This window comes from Rhinolophus hipposideros (assembly GCF_964194185.1).
Source record: "Rhinolophus hipposideros genome assembly, chromosome: 22".
NCBI lineage: Eukaryota > Metazoa > Chordata > Mammalia > Chiroptera > Rhinolophidae > Rhinolophus > Rhinolophus hipposideros.
In genome coordinates this window covers 43,576,973-43,597,959 of record NC_138068.1, presented here as the reverse complement: position 1 = coordinate 43,597,959, position 20,987 = coordinate 43,576,973, and the positions used below count along the sequence as shown (strand labels likewise).

The 20,987-nt window shown below is 41.8% G+C and overlaps 1 protein-coding gene across 2 annotated transcripts; it reads left to right on the top strand.

Annotated features, from left to right (window-relative positions):
- Positions 1 to 1,120: 1,120 nt before the first annotated feature.
- Positions 1,121 to 7,996, top strand: CD93 (CD93 molecule). Of its 2 annotated transcripts, XM_081034321.1 has the most exons (3): positions 1,121 to 2,944; positions 3,059 to 3,182; positions 3,453 to 7,981. In XM_081034321.1, the coding sequence occupies exons 1-3, from the start codon at positions 1,270 to 1,272 to the stop codon at positions 3,475 to 3,477; spliced, it is 1,824 nt and encodes a 607-aa protein (XP_080890447.1). In that variant the 5' UTR covers positions 1,121 to 1,269; the 3' UTR covers positions 3,478 to 7,981. The 2 variants fall into 2 exon arrangements, with proteins under 2 accessions (XP_080890447.1, XP_080890446.1); XM_081034320.1 differs by having other exon boundaries at positions 1,121 to 3,182; positions 3,453 to 7,996.
- The last annotated feature ends 12,991 nt before the right edge of the window (positions 7,997 to 20,987 follow it).

The window sequence follows — 20,987 nt, the reverse complement described above, 5'->3', positions numbered from 1 at the left end:
TCCGCAATCTGCCGTTTGCTTTTCTGCCTGCCAACCAACCAACCAACCAACCAACCAACCAACCAACCAACCAACACAGCCACAGCAGTTATATCAGTGGCTAATTGGCTAACTGGTTACAGCTCACAGCCCACCAGTCACAATTGATGGCTGTCTACTACCTGAGCCAGCACCTTCCACTTGGGGTTGAGAGCCCGGAAACTGCTCTCTGGGACTCTGTCCTCACACAGCTCCAATGAGCAAAACAAGTCTGTGATGCAGGAAAAGGACCTTTGAAGTCCAGGGCCTTTGGTGAGTTGCTTGCTGTGCAGGAGACGGTCAGAGGGGCCTGAATCCTTATTCAGGCCCAGAACTCCTACGTATCCCTGAGTGGAGGAGGCAGACATCAATTCCAGGGTCAGGAGTCCAGAAACATTTTTGTTTTTCTCTTTTTCATCCTTTGTGTTATACTGCCACCTCCCAACACAATATTTGCTCTGAAACCCTGAAAACTGCTAAATTTCACCCAATTTGTTTTAATGTCCTCAAGGAGCTTGACATTATATTAGATATTCAGACATTCCCACGGCCCAGTTCCTATTTAAAAACTGCCTCTCTATTTAAAGTTCACTATGGGGGAATAAAAGAAAAAAGATTGCCAAAGTTGAAGGGAACATGAGATAGGAAAAAGGAAAATCCAGTTTGTTTCTAAAAAAGGCTGAAAATTATAACCATCCGTGGCCTCGTGTCTCAAGTCTGAGGATTTTTTTCCCCCTCTAGTTGTTTGCAAACCCAAGTGGAATTTTATTATGGATTACTCAGTGAGCTTCTTCAAGTTCCTAGCCCTCAAAAGTCTCTACTCACTCTGTAGCATGCCATTTAAGCTCCTTGTGCCGATGGGAGAGAATGGAACCAAAATAAAGCAGCTCATGTTCCAGAGCTGTAAACATCGTCCCCCCACGCCCCAAGCCGTCACATTTCCCCAGCGCTTAGCCAGGGACCCAGCAAATCTGCCTGGCTCCTTTTATGAACAACAAAACCATGATGAAGGCAACAGGAGTCAGAAAACTATTCACTGCAGGAAGTTCCAGTATCCGGTGAGAAATAAGAAGTACAGCAGCACAGGAAGCGCCTTGGGTCAGGAGGACGGGAAAAGCCTGCAGTCTTTGTGTCCTGCTCTGTACCAGAGTGTCAGTGTCTAAGCCCTCGGTGTCCCTTCGAGCTCAGCTGGGGCAGCCGCTGTCACTGCCAGGCTTCCAGCCTCCCACTGAGAGCAACACAGAGGACACAATGGCCACCTCCACCAGCCTGCTGCTGCTACTGCTCCTGAGCCAGCCCTGGGCGGGTGCCAGTGCTGAGACACAGGCTGTGGTGTGCGCGGGGACTGCCTGCTACACGGCCCATTGGGGCAAGCTGAGTGCGCCTGAGGCCCAGCTTCACTGCAGCAAGAACGGGGGCAACTTGGCCACGGTGAGAACTGAGGAGGAGGCCCAGCACATCCAGCGAGCACTGGCCCAGCTCCTGGAGCCAGAGATGCCTCTGGCAACCCGGGTGGGCAAGTTCTGGATAGGACTCCAGCGAGAGAAGGGCAAGTGCTTGGATCCCAGCCTGCCTCTGAAGGGCTTCAGCTGGGTGGGTGGTGGGGAGGACACACCTTATGCCAACTGGCACAAGGAGGCCAGAAGTTCTTGCATCTCCAGGCGCTGTGTGTCCCTAATGCTAGACCTGTCCCTGCTTTCCCTCACCAGCCGCCTCCCCAAGTGGTCCGAGGGCCCCTGTGGGAGCCCAGGTTCTCCTGGAAGCAACATCGAAGGCTTTGTGTGCAAGTTCAGCTTCAAAGGCATGTGCCGGCCCCTAGCCCTGGGGGGCCCAGGTCAGGTGAACTACACCACCCCCTTCCAGGCCACCAGCTCCTCCCTGGAGGCTGTGCCCTTTGCCTCTGTGGCCAATGTGGCCTGTGGGGATGGGGGAAAGAGTGGGCAGTATTTCTTCCTGTGCAAGGAGAAGGCCATTGATGTGTTCGACTGGAGCAGCTCGGGTCCCCTCTGTATCAGCCGTGAGTATGGCTGCAACTTCAACAATGGGGGCTGTCAGCAAGATTGCTTCGAGGGAGGAGACGGCTCCTTCCGCTGTGGCTGCCGCCCCGGATTCCGGCTGCTGGATGACCTGGTGACCTGTACCTCCCGGAACCCTTGTAGCTCCAGCCCCTGTGGAGGGGTGGCGACATGCGTCCCTGGACCCCTTGGGAAAAACTACACGTGCCTCTGCCCCGAAGGCTACCATTTGGATTCAACTCAGCAGGATTGTGTAGATGTGGATGAGTGCCAGGACTCCCCCTGTGCCCAGGAGTGTATCAACATTCCCGGGGGCTTCCGATGCCAGTGCTGGGTGGGCTATGAGGCCAGCGGCCCTGGAGAGAGAGCCTGTCGGGATGTGGACGAGTGTGAAACAGGCCACTCACCCTGTACCCAGGGCTGCACCAACACAGATGGCTCCTTCTACTGCTCCTGCAAGGATGGCTATGTTTTATCTGGGGAGGACGGCACCCAGTGCCAGGATGTGGATGAATGTGAGGACCCAGAGGGCAGCCTCTGTGACAGCTTATGCTTCAACATGCAGGGGTCCTTCCGCTGCGGCTGCTTGCCAGGCTGGAAGCTGGCCCCCGACGGGGTCTCCTGCATCATGGAACCCACGTCCCTAGGACGATTGGCTGGACCTCTCCAAGGGGAAAACACAGGAACTAGAGAGGGGAGAACCGTGTCTTCTGCCACAATGTCAAGTCCAACTGGGGACCCTAAGGGCACCTCCAAGGTGGCACTCACCATGAGGAAATCCTCTCTCCTACCCAATGCCTCTATCACCCCTACCCCACCCAAGACATTGACCCCCAGTAGATCCCCTGGCATCTGGATCGAGCCCAGCAACCACCACGCCACAACCACCACCAACCATGAGTTGTCTACGGGTGAGGATTTCATGGTCCAACAAAAGGATGACGGCACTGATGGGCAGAAGCTGCTTTTGTTCTACATTCTGGGTGCCGTAGTAGCCATCTTACTCTTGCTGGCTCTGGCCCTAGGACTGCTGGTTTACCGCAAGCGCAGAGCCAAGAGGGAGGAGGAGAAAAAGCCCCAGAGCGCAACAGACAGCTACTCCTGGGTTCCAGAGCGAGCTGAGGGCAGGGCCATGGAAAACCATTACAGGTAAAGAGGCCTGAGGTTGCCCAGGGGACAGGACGGGGCCCGCACAGAGAGGTGGGTGGGCAATGACCTCCTCACAAACAGGCAGAGGGCAGGGGCAGGGGCTGTCCATACTGGATAGTAAACCCAACCCTGCTGTCAACCCATAGACACACTGAAGCTCCCTTAGGACAGTTGTGCTGCCAACAGCGTCAGTGCACTTGGCCTGCTCCAGGGTCTCATCATGCATAGCAGGGTGCAGCAGTTTCCAATGTTATCTTTTGTTTTCCATAGTCTGACTCCTGGGACAGACTGCTGAAGATAAGGTGGTCCCAGAGACACTGACAGTCAGCTGCCACCATCTTCAGAGATTTATGCCCCCTGTCAGAAGGCAGGGCCCACATCCTTCTAAAAGACTGGACTGGGATCTTAGCAAACAGTGGTAAACTTTCTCCTTAAAAGCCTGGCAACTTGGAATGTGCAGGTGTATTCTACGTGTGTGTGATATTCCTGAAGTTGTGTGTCACTGCAGGAATTTTGTGAATATTAACAATTCTCACTCTCTCTTGTCAAATTCAAGTGTGACTGATTTCATTTTTTGCATTGATTCTGGATTGCAAGTTTGGTGCTAATGGGCTCCTTTTGAACTGCTTCTCTGCTGACTGGAGTTATCTAAGAAGAAAAGGGGTCTGATAATGCTAAGTAGGACTGAAATGGTTTGTTCCTCTTAGTATAATGGAGACTAAGTGAATTAATAGCTTAATTATATAAGAAGCTCTTTTTGTTTTTGTTTTTTGTTTTTGTTTTTGTTTTGTTTTTGTTAGAGGGAAAATATTCAGGACTGGGAACATCTCTTTACCTTTACACTCATGCATTTTCCCATCAAAAGTCCAGCTGACCTTGATATTGTTGAAATCCTCCACATTGACCAGAAATCCACTTAAATGCTTAGGTAGCAAGGAGGCAGGGAGTTTAGACATACATTTCCTTGTTATTAAGTTACTGATGATAGTTTTGGATTTATTTGCCAGGGAAGCCTGAAAACTGTGGTAAAAGTTATATGAAGTGAGTTAGAAAGGTTTATGAAAACAAATAACCTAAAGTGCTGGAGAAAGAGAGGCTTGGGGTTTGTTCTACAAGTATTTAAATCTAAATTAATCTAAATGTTCTGATGTTAACACACACTTGACTACTGATGAGATGAACACTCATAAAAGGAAAAAAGCCAAGGACAACTTTTCTCTGAGCCAGCGCAGCCCCAAGACACCCTCCATCCTGGGCTGCCCGGCCTTCACCTCATGCAACTCTGGATTTGGGAGCTTTGGCTGTAGATAGAGAAAGCACCAAAAAGTCTATCATTCTGATTGTTTCTATAGGATGTGTGAGAGAAATGATATGCTGAGTTCTGAAAGCTGTCATCATAAACTGTTTTAGCACAGTTCATAGTCCCTACGGCATCCTGAGAACTTGATCCTGATTTGTGGCTGTAGGATACAAAAAAGTCAGGGACGGGTCGTGCAGGATGCTGTCCCAGTGCTGCTTCAGTAACTTGTGTCCCCTTTCTCTCTTTTCAGTAAAAAGGTGGGGGTGGGGGAGAGAAAATAACTAAAATCTTTTGCAATTGCAAAAACTACTCAAAGCAATTTTAATTTATATCCTCATTTGTAAGTGCTCGATTGCAAAGATTTGCCCTTAATGCAGATGATAGCATATAGTTCCACCTGAGTCACCAGAAAGCAACTGGAATGGTACAAATTGTTAGAGCTGCCTTAGTGGCACTGGGAGGTTTCTGATGGCCAGGGGGGCTGTCTGCTGCCACCATAGAGAAGGACAGAAGGAATGTGTTTCCTTTCAGAGACTCCAAATTCTGCTCCTCAGAAAGAGGATACCTCATTGTTTCTGGTTTTGTCTTAGAAACACATCTGTCCCAGAGGTCCACACCCTGGGTGGGAATAGTGTCAGGTACACAGCCTTCAGAGTCAAATAAATATCCTTTTGCCAATTTTGAAATGTAGATGCTACAGTTCAGATTTTTTTCAAGACAATGGAAAACTGAAGGGGAGTGGAAGAAGGAAATATGGAGGCTCTGTGGGGCATAGCAGGGGTTTGGAAAATCTGTTTTTTAAAGTCAGTTTTCACTTGGAATATTGGTATTTAACACTCAAGGAGACAAAGTTGTGTCCATTGACCACAGGACTCTTGGCAGTGTGTTGTATGGGAAACATTTTTTTGTTTGACCATTCAGATGATTTTAAAGACTTGGCCAGATGTGTTGCTGACCAGTATCTGCACTTACATGAAATAAATGCAAATTCCACAGCTTTACTCCTCCACCTTTACAGTTCTTACCCTTTCTTAGAGGAGACATTCCTACTCTGGGCTTCACCCAAGTCCTCTGTGATCCTGTAGACCTTGAATTCGCTGAGGTCACCAATGTGCCCTCTCATTTCAGTGTTCCATTTCTTCTATGGTCCAGCCTCATTTTCTGGTCTCTGTGTTTGGATTCTTCTACGGTAGGAATAGGCAGCCCAGTCCCCCACACCAGGGAGACCATGTAGATCCACGCTGTGGAACCCACAACCACAAGGCGAGATATGGGTTGATAAATAGCAGTTTCTCAGAGTCCCTTCTTGCAGAGTTGGTCCTCTGAAGGCCAATGAGGTCTCCTGCTCTGCCCGCCAGCAGCCAAGATCTCTGACCTGGATGACCTCAGGCTGAAAATCTAATGGAAACTGCCGGCCTCAAACAGATGTTTTATTCTCCAGTTTAATACTGCTGCAATTCTGTCTGAGGTACTCGAATCCTTGGGGAGCTCAGAGCTGCAGCAATGGATAAACAAGTACCCATCGGTTGCTTGGCAATTGGCAAACCACCTGTTTATTCAGGGGAGCCCCAGGTGGCTTTGCCATGACACAGCCAGAGACTGAGCATGAGGAGAGGTGGTTCTGCTATGTGCAGACTCCCTAACCATGTCCCTGGGCCAGGCAGGAACAGATCTGCCGAGGAGCACAAGTAGGACGATGGGGAGAGGGAAAAGGCTCCACCTGGCAACAAGCTCAAAGGCAATGGAGACTTTTGTCCAAACAGTTTCCTATAGTTCAATAATTCTTGGAGACTCTTGGAAAAACTATGTTTGAGGTAAACTCACCGTCTTCCACCCTCTACCTCCCAAGGCAGATAATTTAAAGGGGATGGCACCCTTAAACATGCAACCCACTAGACCCATTCCTGAATTTCAGGGATAGTCACTGCTTTTTCCTGTTCATTGTTCGGAAAGTCCTGATGCAGGAAGAAAATATCCCCAGGGAATCTGAGGCATGGAGAAAACTAAGGATGAGGCAATTTCCAAAAATGCCTGGCGAGTGGTAGACTTGGTGAGTGTCCTTTGTAGGATGACCCACGACTGCTCAACAGCGTGGCCTCATGGCAAAAGCAGCCTTTGAGGGTGGCTTGATGATAGTCCTGGTCACATTGTGGTGCTACACAGCTGTGGGAGTGACTTAAGTGGTTTCTGAGTTGAGGACAGGAGGACTGTGGCTATCGTCACTGCCAGGCCTTGCCAGGCCATCTGTAGCCCTAAGTGCTATTCAGTGATACTCTAGCAACCGTTAGGAAAGGCTCCTCCTCACATCTTCCTATGACCAAGCAGACAAGTGGAATAAAAAGTTAAGCATGTAGCGCATGCTCATGTACATTGTGCAGGAGGGACTGAGTATGAAACACATCTCCTTTTTCTTAAACACATATGTCTGAGTTGCTGTTCTCTTTCACATTCTAATCATGAGAGCTTGCTTGTCTGAGCATGGGACCTGGACTTTTACCACTCAGCAATCTTTGAAGAATATGGATTTAACCATTAGTTACTTTTATTCCAACTTTCTTTCCCATAATTTTCTTTTGTGTGTGTGACAGCTAAGAGATGAGAGATGAGATTTGACAAGGAAAATGTACTAAATTAAAAATAACACTTTTTATAAAGCAAATATAAGAAAACCTTTCCGTATTATTTTTCTTCTGATCTTCTCCATTGTCTAGATCAGGAAAACAGGAAAGCATTGATTTCTAGCAGCTGCAAATGGTGTAATGTCCCTACATATTTCCATCGCCTTAGACAATAGGTTTAGTGTGGGAATATGAGATATGAGCCCTGAAAGCATCTGTTCCTGTCTGGCTGCAAAACCTACTGCTTAAATCTGTGTGGTTTGTCAACCAAAAGAAGAGGATGATAATCAAAATTCTCCATGTGTCTAATAATTAAATACCTTATTCCATTCCAGACTCCCAAAACTAATACTTACTGAAGTGCTTAAAACAAAAAAAGAATCATGTTTTGGTCTGTTCTTAGAGATAATGCCCATCTATTTTAGGAAGAGACTCTGGAATTCTTTTCTTACATTGTTCCTTTTATCTACAAGGTGGCAAGTGTTTCCTTTCAGCAGATTTTGTCCCCTGGCCCCCGGGATAAAGTTCTTTTTGTATATTTGGCTTACGCTTGAATTAGGTCAGATGCAAGTCTTATTCTGTGATATTAGATGCGATTTATAAATGTCAGTAATCACTTCATGAATGCTAAATGGGAATGTAAATATTTTTAAATACGTGTACTTGAAATTTGTTCCACTGATTCTGGAATCATGGAATTTCTAGGCAGGGTTTGTTTTCATCCTAGGCATGAGTGCTTTGTTTGCAGGGAGGGCACGCTTACAGATTGCACTGTTCCTCAGAACTCTGAGATACTGAGAGGCATCTTGGGTCAGCCTCAAGAAGTGGCAGCTTTGTTGATCTTTGCACTCTTTGTTACACACCTATTCTAATAAACTCTGAAATACATGTGTTGTCAACTTGTTTTAATATATTTCATAACAACTCAAAAAACGTGGCAGGCTGGTATTCTCAATCATTAAATGCATCCTTTGTCCTTTTCAAAGAGTTGCTAAAGGAAGGTGCTTTGACTGCCCAGTTTGCACGTCTTCACCTACTAGAGGCAGCACTAACCCCAGAGCCCTGACTGGGTGGATACTAGGCACTGCCCTCCTGCCTGCACCATCGCTAGAACTCTGCCCTCGGGAACATGGAGATACACAGAGACTGAGCTGCAGTGTGACCAGTGTCCCAGCTGAGACCCAGGCCTGATTGAATGCTTCCAGATTTTGTCTCAGATCCTGTGTCCACTCGTCTGTGCCTCCATCTTCACCGTTTAATTCCTTACATCATTGTACTTGCATGGATGACACCTGGTGTAAGAGTAAACATGTTTCATTGGAGTGATGCAAAAACACAATTCTCTAGTATCATGTGAGCATTATTACCACTTTAGCAGCAAAGCATTTTCAGTTAATTTAACTGATTGGACAGGCAGACCAGATCTTTCTTGTTTGGCTGCATAAATCTCACTGTGACTGAACATTGGGGCATCAGATGGTGGTGGGTTCTAAGTCCATCTTCCTTTCAGATTATGTACTTGCAAGAACAGGGCTTTGTTAGGTTAAGTGCTCTGTTGATATGCTAATGGACATGGTGCAGAATAAACACTCATTACTCAGGGTTAAATAAAGCTGATCCTTTTAGCAGTCTAGTCATTAAGAAAATACATTTGGAAATTATGTCTTGATATGAACAACTATAGCTGGTCCCCAACATACTCACACACAAACATACATTCACCAGAAACATATAACACAAACACACAGAAAAGCAACGACAAATATACAAACATACACACAAACACATACATGCAGACACACAAACATAAATACACACATATACAATCACACAATTTTAACATCCTTTTGTTTCATACTGAAAAACCCGAGGCTAGTGTTTCCTGTCTTAGGAAAGGCCCATGAACAAAAATGTCAAATTTTAAGGGTGACTTTTCTTGGTGATATTTGCTATCCACTAACTAAAATGACTTAAATGCTAGCTAAATCTGTCAAATGATTTATTTACCAAAAAAATTCAATTTATACAGACTTATATCTGTTCCACAATACAAAGTACATTTGTATCAGATAACACATAGATAAAAATGCAAAACTAACATATATATTGTGTACATTCCATGGCTTTTAACGTGAACTGAATGAGCACATCGAATTCCTAGCTGACTCAAGCATATTCAGTAAGAGGAGACAGAGAGCAAATTTAATAAACCTGAAAACCAAAGTTTCAGTTTGCCTCTCCCTGAATTATATTTTGACATTTCAGTTGCTTAAAAAGAGAACAGTTTTCTTATCTTATTTATACCTCCTGGCTCACCCTTCTTGGAATAAATGAAGGACAGGTAAATGGTGAAAAAGTGAAAAAAGAAGCAAAGAGAGTGAAAGGTCCAGAATAACCCATGAGGCTAGCAATCACTCTCTGGGTATTTGACTTGACAGAATGCTCTTCACAGGGCTGCATACACATGCCCTGTCCTGAGACTCCAGGTGCCCACAGCCAGAATTCACCACAGCTGTCACACTCCACTAAAAACCATTTGCTGGGTTTTTATTTGAGGTTTGTCACCTTTGACTTGGATGTTGTGGGTCTCTTGTGGCTGAAATTGGTCCATAGAATTCAACTGTGTGGAACGAGGGAAGGAAGGAAAGGAGGGAAGGAGGAATAAAGGGAAGAAAGGAGGGAAGAAGAAAGGGAAGAAGGGAGAAAATGAATAAAAGAAAAACAAAAAACGGAGGGAAGGAAAGAGAAGAAGGGAGGGAGGGAAAAGGAAGGAGAAAGAAAGGGGATGGGGTGGGGGATGACCAAGATGTAGTGAAGGTCATCGGGTCACCATTCACACATCTCAACTTTTAGTTTGAAATAATTAAGGGCCATTTGCCCTTGTTGCATCTGTAACTTTCTGGCCCACACTTGCTGAATAGCAGAGCTATATTTCTGCTTACCTTGGCTGAGGACCAACACCCTTTATATCATGCTCTTGTCACTTTTTCCTGCAAAGCACTCTTTATGTCTCCACTTCACGTTTTTTTGCCTGTCTACATAATTTATATCATAAAGCCTTAAGTTGGGTCCATGACTTCTGCTCTGTTGAGCTCCTTCTCTGTTCAAATATCACATGTAAATAATGAAATTGTTCAGGTGGAAGAAAATAATTGTGTCTTTTACCTTTTTAATCCAGGGTCTTCCTTTCCCCAAAAGATTATGTACCAAACTAAATGTTTCATTTCCTTGTCAACACCATCACCTAGACTCCCAAGCACACAGCGTCTGCATGTCCTAGCTGCATCCCCAGGATGACTGTGTCTGTGTCGAGTGCAGGTGTTGCATATCAGTCACACCACGCTCGTCCATCATCATTGTCTATGGCATCGTCTCTCACATGATGTGGCTTTGTTACTTTGTGTTTCTCTCAGTTTTGTCTTCTACTTAAAGGTGTATGGTTAGGTAATTGACACTTGTTTGGCAGATTGCTTCCTTTACCGATAGGGAATATAATTTTTTGGACATTTTCACCTCAGATTATATTTTGTCTAACTGTTAAAACTGATATACCTGATTAGTCTGTTGCATTTGATGAATACTAACTTTTTTCAGTTCTTAATTTTTTTCATCCTATATGTGTCTCTTCATGTTTTTCTCTTATAAAAGAAATATTTAATTTCACGGTTTTTTCTTTTTCTTTTATGCAATCAAAAAGTCGATGTCTTTTAATTAGAGAAGTTAACTTATTTACATTTACTGAGATACTAATAAATGTGTGGATGGTCATTGTGTCTATTTTATTTATAATGTGTTCTTGATGTTCCTATTCCCTTTTTCTTGTAAATTATTGGCTTAACTAAGATTTCTTTGTTCTACTCTTTCCCTCTAATAGTTTGGAACTTTATAAGGACTCTTTGTCTTCTTCAAATGCTAATTTTTACCTCAGATACATAAACCTATGCCTTCCCATAGATGTCTAATATTCATCATTAGCAATATCTTTCTCCCTGAAAACATATATATACACACACACATACAAATTTCAGCAATCTGTTATTTCTTTCTCTCTTCTCAAACTACCCAAACCCTAATCACCATCATCCACATTGATTGCATCTAAATTTTATTTTTCAATTGCTATGAATTTCTACAATAACACCTATTTAGATGCCATGAATTTTACATGATTTTCTTCTCATCTTTACCTGATTATCTTAGATTCAGTTTTCATGGGAGTGGAGCAAAAACTGAATGTTTTTGTTTATTTGTTTTGCTTTTGAGGAAGCCATTGATAGGTAGGTTTTCTTTATTTTTGCAAGGACTGGAAATGCCTTTTTTCCCCAACCAAATGATGGCTTACCTGAATATCGATTTCTGAGATGTAAACTACTGTCCCTCAAGACTCTACATAGGGTACCCTTGCTTTCTTGCAGCCGTTGTTCATGATAAGAGGCTGGTGTCAAATGACCTGTTTTCTTTCATGAGTGATTTCTTTTTCTTTTCTCTTCCTCCCCCTGAATGCTTTTATTATTTTGTTTTCTGGGGTTTCACTTCAGGGATCCAGGTGTGGTTCTTTGTCCCATCATGCCTGCACTAATTGAGCACTTTTCATCTCAGGAGGATGCTTTATGCCAGTAGCTTTTGAACTTGAGTACTGTGGGGTCCCCTGAAGCCTCCTTAAGGGGTCGTTAAAATACAGACAGCTGGGTCTCAGCCCAAAATTTCTAAGACAGCAAGTCTGGGATGGAGCCTAAAAATTTGCATTTCTTCTCTTATTATTGTGAGTATGCTCTCCTGTTTATTCTCTTGACCCTTAAATCGAAAACAATATTTAGATGGTTCTATTTTCCATGTCTCCTCACTCTTTCCATACTTCCCATCTTTCTATCCTCTCAGAGTACATTATGAAGTTATACCTTCTCTGCAGCCCTTCCAATGACACTTGTTTGTCCTGCTTTTTCCAAAGCACGAGTGTCACCTTCTAACATAGTATATATATACATATATATATAGCACCAGAGCAATTTTTGTCTTTTGTTCTCCAATGTCCCAGGCATTTAGACAGGGGCCTGATATACAGTGGTGCTCAATAAACACACCTTCCTTCCTCCAAAGCCATGACTTGATTTTCTCAGGAGAAAGCCGAGTCCTTGAAGAGGGATTCCTCTTTCAGGATTTCTCTAATGGCCCTCACATGAAGGCTCAGTGGCTATATGTCATGACTTCCTAAGAGATTGTAAGGCACTTGAAGGTAGGAAATGTATCTTTACTGTGCCTCACACAGTACTTTACACATAGTCAAGTTCAAATATTTTTTAAACCAACGACCAACTAAATATATTATTTCATGCAACATGTTGTTCAAGCCATGTAGGGTGAAATTCATTGAACTTTCACCACTTACCAGATACGAAAGTAGTCATTTATTGATTGAGAAATTGGCACTATTACTATGGCTACTTGATAGAGAAATAAGCTGAGGCATAGAGAAGTTAGGAAACTTGCCCACAGTCACACAGTTCACAGGGGATGAAATAGGGGGTTGAAGTCTTGTAGTCTCACTTTTGATAATGATGTCTCCCATTAAACGTGACTGGAACTGGAAGCACAATTTAAAAAGTGTCAAATAGTGATAACCTTAACTTTCAACTTATTCAATATAAGAAAGGTGGATCATTAAGCAATTATGAGTATTTTTAATAATATCTTATGTCCAAATGAACATACTTACACTTGTGTGCTCCCACAATACACACACACACACACACACACACATGCACACACAAATACACACACGCATGCATGCACTGGTGCTGGAACTACTCAAAATCTCTCTGCCATCCTCAGAGAGATTGTGCATTCTGAGACACATCATGAGCTGAGGGTAGATCCCACGACTGCACCCTCATTGACCTACATAGTGTCTGTCCTCATTCTGTCTTGGTCAAAATGATGTTTTCGTGTGTAGTAGAGGAGAAAGAGAGAGTGAAGCATGAAGAAATCGCCTGCCATCAAAGGCTATTCTCAAATGAAACTCTCATAGACACTGATGGGAATGTAAAAAGTACAACCTCTTCAAAAACAGTTGGCTAATTTCTTAAAAATTTAAGCATGCACATGTGACAGCAATTCCACTCTTTGATATTGGCTCAAGGGAAATAACTTCATGACCCACACAAAGTCTTGGCCACAGATATTCACAAGAAATTTATTTATAGAGCCTCAGGAAACAACCTAGATGTTCATCAACAGGCACATGGATAAAGGTTGTTAATCCATACAGTGGGATCATCAAAAAAGAAAAGAAAAGAAAAGAAAAGAAAAGAAACAGATTTCTGATAAACACAATGACATGAATGAATTTCAAAAGCATTCTGGTGAACAAACTAAGCCAGGCACAAAAGAGTACACTTTGTATGATTCCATCTTTATGAAATTCTAGAATAGGTAACAGTAATCATCAGTGATAGAAAGTAGATCAGTGGTTACTTGAGGTTAGGAGTGAGAACTGACCACAAAGGACCTTGAAGGACCTCCATGGATGGAAATATTCTGTGTCTTGATTGGGTGATGGACAGGTGGGTGTTTGTATTTGTCAAAACTCATCAAACTCTATATGTAAAATGGGTACATTTTATTATATGTACATTATACCTCAATAAAGTTGATTTTAACTCCTGCTTATCAATGTTATAAATAAAATAAAGATTTACAAGTTGTGGTTTCTATTTTTGTAAAACAGGGAAACATGACAGCTTTGCACTTCATTTTTTCAGAAGTAATAAAAAATGAATGACTCTGTTGTGGGCTGGAGCTAGCCTTGTACTATCTGAACATTTTCCATTGCTGGTTGTTTGTCTAAATCCTCTGCCCAGCTTTAATCATTAAGGGACACCCCTTTCCATGACCAATCTTTTCTGTACCTCCCTCCACTCTAGCACAGGAATCAATTGCCTCCATCAAAACATTCAAATACATCATGAAGAAAAGGCCTACCCTGTCTGTTCCAAGCCCATTTTCCTCTACCCCACTCTGAGTATTAACTTTTTAAATTACAGTGCTGGGTTCTTTCTTTTATCCTTCCTTCTTCAAATCATCTAACTGCAATTCCTTCTTAGAAATGGCCACAGGCAAACCCTACCCTTTGGCTTTAGGCCTTGCACATTTGAGAGATTATCTTTTACTATGTGAACAACCTTTCATGTTATTAAAATTTATAAGTAAAAACAACCTTGGAAAAGCTCTCGTGCACTGCAGATGCCAAGTTTGAAGTGAAACCAGTGTCAGCAATAAAGTCGTTCATTAAAAGGCCTTTCATTAAAAGGATTTTTCCATTGCACAGAGGAGACCAGATGCCCAGAATGACTTCTTGATGCTTAGAGATTGGATTTGATGCTTAAGGGTCTGTGGCTGCAATTGAATGTTGCTTGTTAAGTTACATGTTGAATGGTCTTCAGCATAAGACATTTATCTTTTTCAGCATAGGAAAAGATGATTCATTTGACCTTGTTATTTTAAAACTTGGAGTCATATGATTTGGCATCAAGTCATGAACTAGCTTAATAAACAAAAAAACAAACCAATAAAATAAAATAACAGTTCGTTGGGGAAATGAGGTTCATTAGGGATTTTTAGCTGAGCTTTTTAGTCTACTAAAAATTCATCTTTGGGGGGCACTTATCTCAATGTTTATATCTATTTGTATAGAACTGATATGAATTATAAATGAGTCTTACATGAATGCAAATGAATCAACATCTATTCAATATCTGTTCTAGGTATTTTATTCTGGTTCTATTTAATTGTTACATGAACTTGTACGACTTGGCAGTGAATGTAGCTGCACGTAACAAAGCCTGGTTAACAGAATGCTTCTGTCTGTCCCGTGACAGAGAGCAGGGGTGGGAGCCCCAGTAGTGCTGCACCCGGCTGGGCTGTCCTCCGTCTTTCTGCTCCTCCAGCACTAGTGCGTCACTTTCATCTTCACACTTACAACATGGCCTCGCAAGGCAGCCATTTTTATGTTTATTTTTTATTATTTTTAAACATTGAAATAAGATTTATATGAAGAGAAAGTTACTAATTCCAACTACACAACTTGATGAGTTGTGGTAAATATGTACACCACATAACCATTGCTTTAATGATGACACAGAACATTCCTTCACTCAGCTAGTTTTCTGTGCTCCCTTCCCCCAGTCAATCCACACCCCCATAGACAAATACTATTCTGCTTTCTATCACTATGGCTTAGTTTTGCCTGTTCTAGAAATTAATATTGATGGTATCTGTTTATTGGGTTTAAACCTATTGTTTTGTTACTTGTTTTCTGCCTTTACAACCTATTTTTCTTCTGATTCTCTTTTCCAATTTTTTTGGGTCAGGGTAATCAAGTATTCTTTTTTAATTATTAGATTTTTTTTGAGAACTTTTAAATTTTAGAGAAGAATTGAACAGAAAGTACAAAGTGCCCACATGCCTGCTTTCCTCCCCACCTCACAATTTCCCGTTATTAACATCCGGCATTGGTGTGGTATATTTGTTACAATTGATGGACCAATATCAATACATTATTATTATTAACTAAAGTCCATCGCTTACATTAGGATTCACTCTTTTTGTTGTACATGCTAAGATTTTGACAAATGTGTAATGACATGTATCCACCTTTACCTTATCACTCAGAATAGTTTCACTGCCCTAAAAATCCTGTGCTCCACCTAGTCACTCTCCTTACCACCCTCCCTCCTGAACCCCTGGCAATCCTGATCTTTTTAATGTTTCCATAGTTTTACCTGTTCTAGAATGTCATTTATTCATACAGTGTGCTGCCTTTTTAGACTGACTCCTTTCACTTAGCAACATGCATTTAAATTTCCTCCATGTCTTTCCATGGCTTGAGATATATGTATGTGTGTGTGTGTGTGTGTGTGTGTGTGTGTATATATATATATATATATATATATATATATATATATATATATATATATATATAGAGAGAGAGAGAGAGAGAGAGAGAGAGAGACAAAAGCATGTATACACATTTTAAGAAAGAAAAAAACTATTAAAATTCTAGTACTCAATAATACTCAATATACACCGATGACAAAATATGAGTACAAGTCATGTGTATACATTTGTTTGGTGCTATATATATATATATATATATATATATATATATTATTCATTGTTTACTCATTATGACTATATTTTCCTTTGAATATCTTGAATATCTTTATACTACTTTCTTTGAATTACTTATCAGTTATACCACTTGGATCATGTCAACACCTGTTTCTATTGACTTTTCTTTATTTAAATTATGGTTCAATTTTTTCTATTTTTTTCTCTGTCTAGTAATTTTAATTGTATGATTGACTTTGATACAATGTGGAGGCTCTAATTCATATTATCTTCCTCTGCTCTTCTGTGAGTATTAATTTTTGTTCTACCTGCTGTTAAATTACTGGTTGGTTACATAGAACTTGTGAAGACTTGGTTTTATGCTTTGTTAGGGAGGGCATGCATCTTTTGGTTTTCCCTTAATCTTAGAGTGAATGAATTCCTTAGTTCTGGGACATAATCTGTACTTCTGAGGTATGACGTTTCGGGGGATTTCAATGAAAAGTCCAAAGTGTTCACCAAGCATTTCCAACTTGGTGGTACTTGAACTCTAAACTCTAAACTCCGCTATGGTGGTCATTGACTGACACATCTGCTCAGCTCTTTTCATTAATCTGCGTGATGCTCTCTACTGGACTTTTTAGAGTCTTTCTCATGCATCTGTGGCTCAGGGATCACTCAAAGATTTAAGTGGAGCTTGTATTTAGAGGATTTGTGGACTCCTACTTTCCAAGAGTTTCACTTTAATTTCTGGCTATGCAAACCCTGATCTCCATCCTCTGACACCTCTAGTCAGTGATACTGGGGCTGTCTGCGAGAGTTTTACTCACCCCACACCCTGTGAATTGGGGTGTGCTCGTGGAAAATATAAATAAACATGGATCTCATCCAAAGTGGTTTTCTCTTTGAAGGGTTAAAACCAGTTTCTGTTTGATTCTGGTCACTCCATAATGCCTTCAAATAGTTGTTTTTTTATACTTTATCCAGAATTATCATTATCATTATTATTATTACCAGAACCAGATCTTAAGTTGTCCTTTTTGAAGGACTTTCCAGGTACCCCACTAAGCAGTGTGTTTATATACATTTGGCTAGAAATGGACAAAATGACCATCTCTAAACAAAACACTGAAAGGGTTTTAGATAACATGGGTTGTGGATGGGGAGGGGATTCAGCCAACAAAGAGTGTCTGTCACACTGCCATTTAAAACATTCTCTAATTCAGACTTTTTACATTTTCAGACCCGCATTTCTTCCTCTCCCAACAAGACAAACACATGCTCCTGTATCTCATCTAAATAAATGAGGTTTAACCCAGTTTTCTATGACTCATTAGTTTTGTATGACCTTGGTATAGAGATTCTTGAAGATGATCATACAGGAGGTAGGGCAATTAAATTCACGAACTTGTTGCAATAACGTTGCTAACCTTTTTTGCTATCAAAGGGATTATTCATTATGAATTTGTACCAACTGGACAAACCGTTAACCGAGTTTACTATTTGGAAGTGCTGAAAAGGCTGAGTGAGAAAGTTAGATGACCTGAACTTTTTGCCAACAATTTGTGGCTCTTGCACCACCACGACGATGCAGCAGCTCACACAGCACTGTCTGTGAGGGAGTTTTTAGCCATAAACAAATCACTATATTGGAACACCCTCCCTACTCACCTGATCTGGCCCCCAATGACTTCTTTCTTTACCCAAATATAAAGGAAATACTGAAAGGAAGACATTTTGATGACACTCAGGACATCAAGGGTAATACGATGACAGCTCTGATGGCCATTCCGGAAAAAGAGTTCAAAATTGTTTTGAAGGGTGGACTAGGTGCTGGCATTGGTGCATAGCTTCCCAAGGGGAGTACTTCAAAGGAGACCATAGTGATATTCAGCAATGAGGTATGTAGCACCTTTTCTAGGATGAGTTCGCGAACTTAATTGTCCTAACTCATATCCTAAGAGCTTTAAGTTTTGAAGGTTATGGATCTTCATAACAATTCCCTGGCCAACAAGGCCAAGACAGAGTGTAAACAGCAGAGTGTAAACAGAGTGTAAACAATTGCTGACAGCAGAGTATATAAAAGCAATTTTTTTCTCTGTAACAAATACTTGGCACTTGTCCCACACACCTGCCTGGTTCCACTGTCCACCCTGCGTGTCTGTGAACCAGATCCAGGAATTCAGAGTAATGCTGAAATCTAGATTTTGTCATCTAAAGCTAGGATGTAGGCTTTATCCTCATTTTGAGAAGAGAGGCTGTAATTCAGAGATATCTTAACTATCATAGAAACAGAGCTAAGCATAGTAATACTAACTTGAGTCCACCTAATGTGCCTGGCATTGCCCTAACTACCTTACTTAATTATGTACTAGGTACTACTGGAGAAATTAAACTTTAAAGATATATAAGCACATATGTGATCCCTTTTACCCTCTTTGCCCTCCCCCTATTTTCATTCCCATCTGATAACCATCTTTCTGTTGTCTGTATCTATGAGTTTGTTTTTGTTTGTTTTGTTAGTCCACTTGTTACTTCTTTATATTCCACATATGAGTGAAATCATTAGTTTTTTGTCCATTTCCATCTGCCAATATTTTTAAAAAGTACATGTAGGTAATTTGTCCTATGTCACACAGCAAACAGAAACAAGATCTAAACTGGAGCCTGATTCCTCAGGCTTATTTAAAACATACCATTCCCCAAATGTTGTTGAAAGACACAATTCTTTCTGTTTATTTTACTGAGTACAGTGTATATTTTCTCATTCAAAGAGATGACCTTTCTTCATCCCAAATCATAAAAAAGGAAGGCAGAGAAAGTTTGATCTTTTAAGAGTTTCATTTTACTCTGAAACCCATTGAGTGCTAGTTTAAGACAGAGAAGTAGACATAAGACTGGGTGGAAAGGGGTTGTCGGGGTGAGGGTGGATGGGTACATGTGTGTCATGTGTATGAGTGTATATGTGTGTGCACGTGTGTGTATGTAACATGATGATGGTTGCAAAGCAAGTCTCACAGATTGAAAGATACCAATCAATGGAGTTTTAAATTTATGAAAGCTGCTAAATGGAATGGAATCTTGTATCCAGGAAGCTGATGAGAGCTGAGTAAGCTAACTGGTCCACCTCTGCCAGCATGGCTATCTGTCTCTGGTTGAATGGGACTTCCCATGATGCCCTACTCTTCCTTGCACCCCCCCCCATTCCTCAGTTTTGGCATTGCCAGCACTGTCTTCCCCCCAGTGCTGGGCCCTGTGAGACTCTCAGTGTCCATTAATAGCCAACGCTTCATACCCCTTCTCATTGCTGGGAGGGTCCTAGGACTTGGAAGATTCATGCTTGGGCACCAAGGGATGGAAAGGTAAGCAGTAGATAGACACTTCAGACAATGTAGCTGAAAAACTATTAAGAATCTTCTTCTAGACAGAAATTAATCACTTAATAGATGTCTAAGATTTCCTACTACAAATGAAATATTGTAATAGGAATATAAGAGCTGACTGTAGCCTTCAGAGAGTTTACAAATCAGTTGCGAAGATAAAGCAGATATACCAATAATAAATAAAACAAAAATTATAGAATGAATTTTTTCAATGCTGGAGTTCAAGCTAGGCTTTTTGGTAAGTATTTGAATAAGTAACGGCCAGGACAGTCTGATGTGAACAGAAGCAATTATTTGTTCAGTCAGGCAGTGATTTATTGAAAGTCCAAAATGTGCTGGTCAGTTTGCCATAAGTCTAAGCATAAGTAACTAAAATACACATGATGCCCACCCTCTGGGGTAAAGAGAGGGGAGATAAATTCATAAAACATGTGGTTACTACATGTAAGTGTGTGTTTGCTCACAATTTGTGTATATATTTATGATTCCAAACAATAAATAAGTAATAAAATAAATGCATGGGATATGTGTAATGAAGGAAAGGGAGCAGTGTGGTGGAAATGAAGAGGGTGAAGGCAGTGAGTAGATAGGGCATGGTGCTGAGAGGGGTAAGAAGGAGACAGACACACAAAGTGTGAGATGGAAGAGTGTTCCAATGAGAAGGAACAGTGGGTCCAGCAGCCCAGGGAGGGATAGAAGTAGACTTGGGAGACAGACCAGCTGAATTGGGGGGAGTGGCTGGATTGGGGAGGGCCTGATGGCACTCAGTAATGCTCAGGAAAGAGTGAGTATGTAGTTGAGCTGGGAGGAAGGCTCATGAAGAAGAGTTAAACAGCCTTTGAAGAGTACACTGGAGCTGATTAAAAAGAACATCAGTGCTGAGGAGACTCCTTACATGTACACAGAGGGGTAATAGAACTGGGCATCAACCTTCTAGACAGCTAGGCAATGATCTCTCACGTGGCTCTTCCTGTGTCTGTCCCTTCACTATCCCCTACCTTTGACAAGGATTAAGTCACTGGTTGGTACAGAAACCTGCTCTGTTCTGTGTTTGCCATTGCAGCTGTCATCTGGATATTCACAGACTGCCTAACTCCAATGCTGTTATGGGTCAAGATCACCTTTCTTCTTTAACAGAACAAGATGAGTGTCCCCAGATTAGGGAAAAATGCACAATGAGAATGGAAAGAGCATACATACCTCTAGCAGTATCTTTTTCTCTAATATTTTATATTGTCATTAAAATTCTCAAACATATAGTGAGCACCTCTATACCCACTACCTGGATCCCTCCACTAATATTTCACTGTAATTGCTTTATCTCATGTCTGCCCATCTATCCATCCATGAGCACATCTTGTTTTTGGATGCATTTCAAAGTAAGTTGCAGACATCAGTA

Excerpts from the sequence above, each read along its gene's own strand:
- CD93 (XM_081034320.1), top strand. The coding sequence starts at position 1,270 with ATGGCCACCTCCACCAGCCTGCTGCTGCTACTGCTCCTGAGCCAGCCC. Across the intron at positions 3,183-3,452 it reads GCCATGGAAAACCATTACAG|TCTGACTCCTGGGACAGACT; the intron begins GTAAAGAGGCCT and ends TGTTTTCCATAG.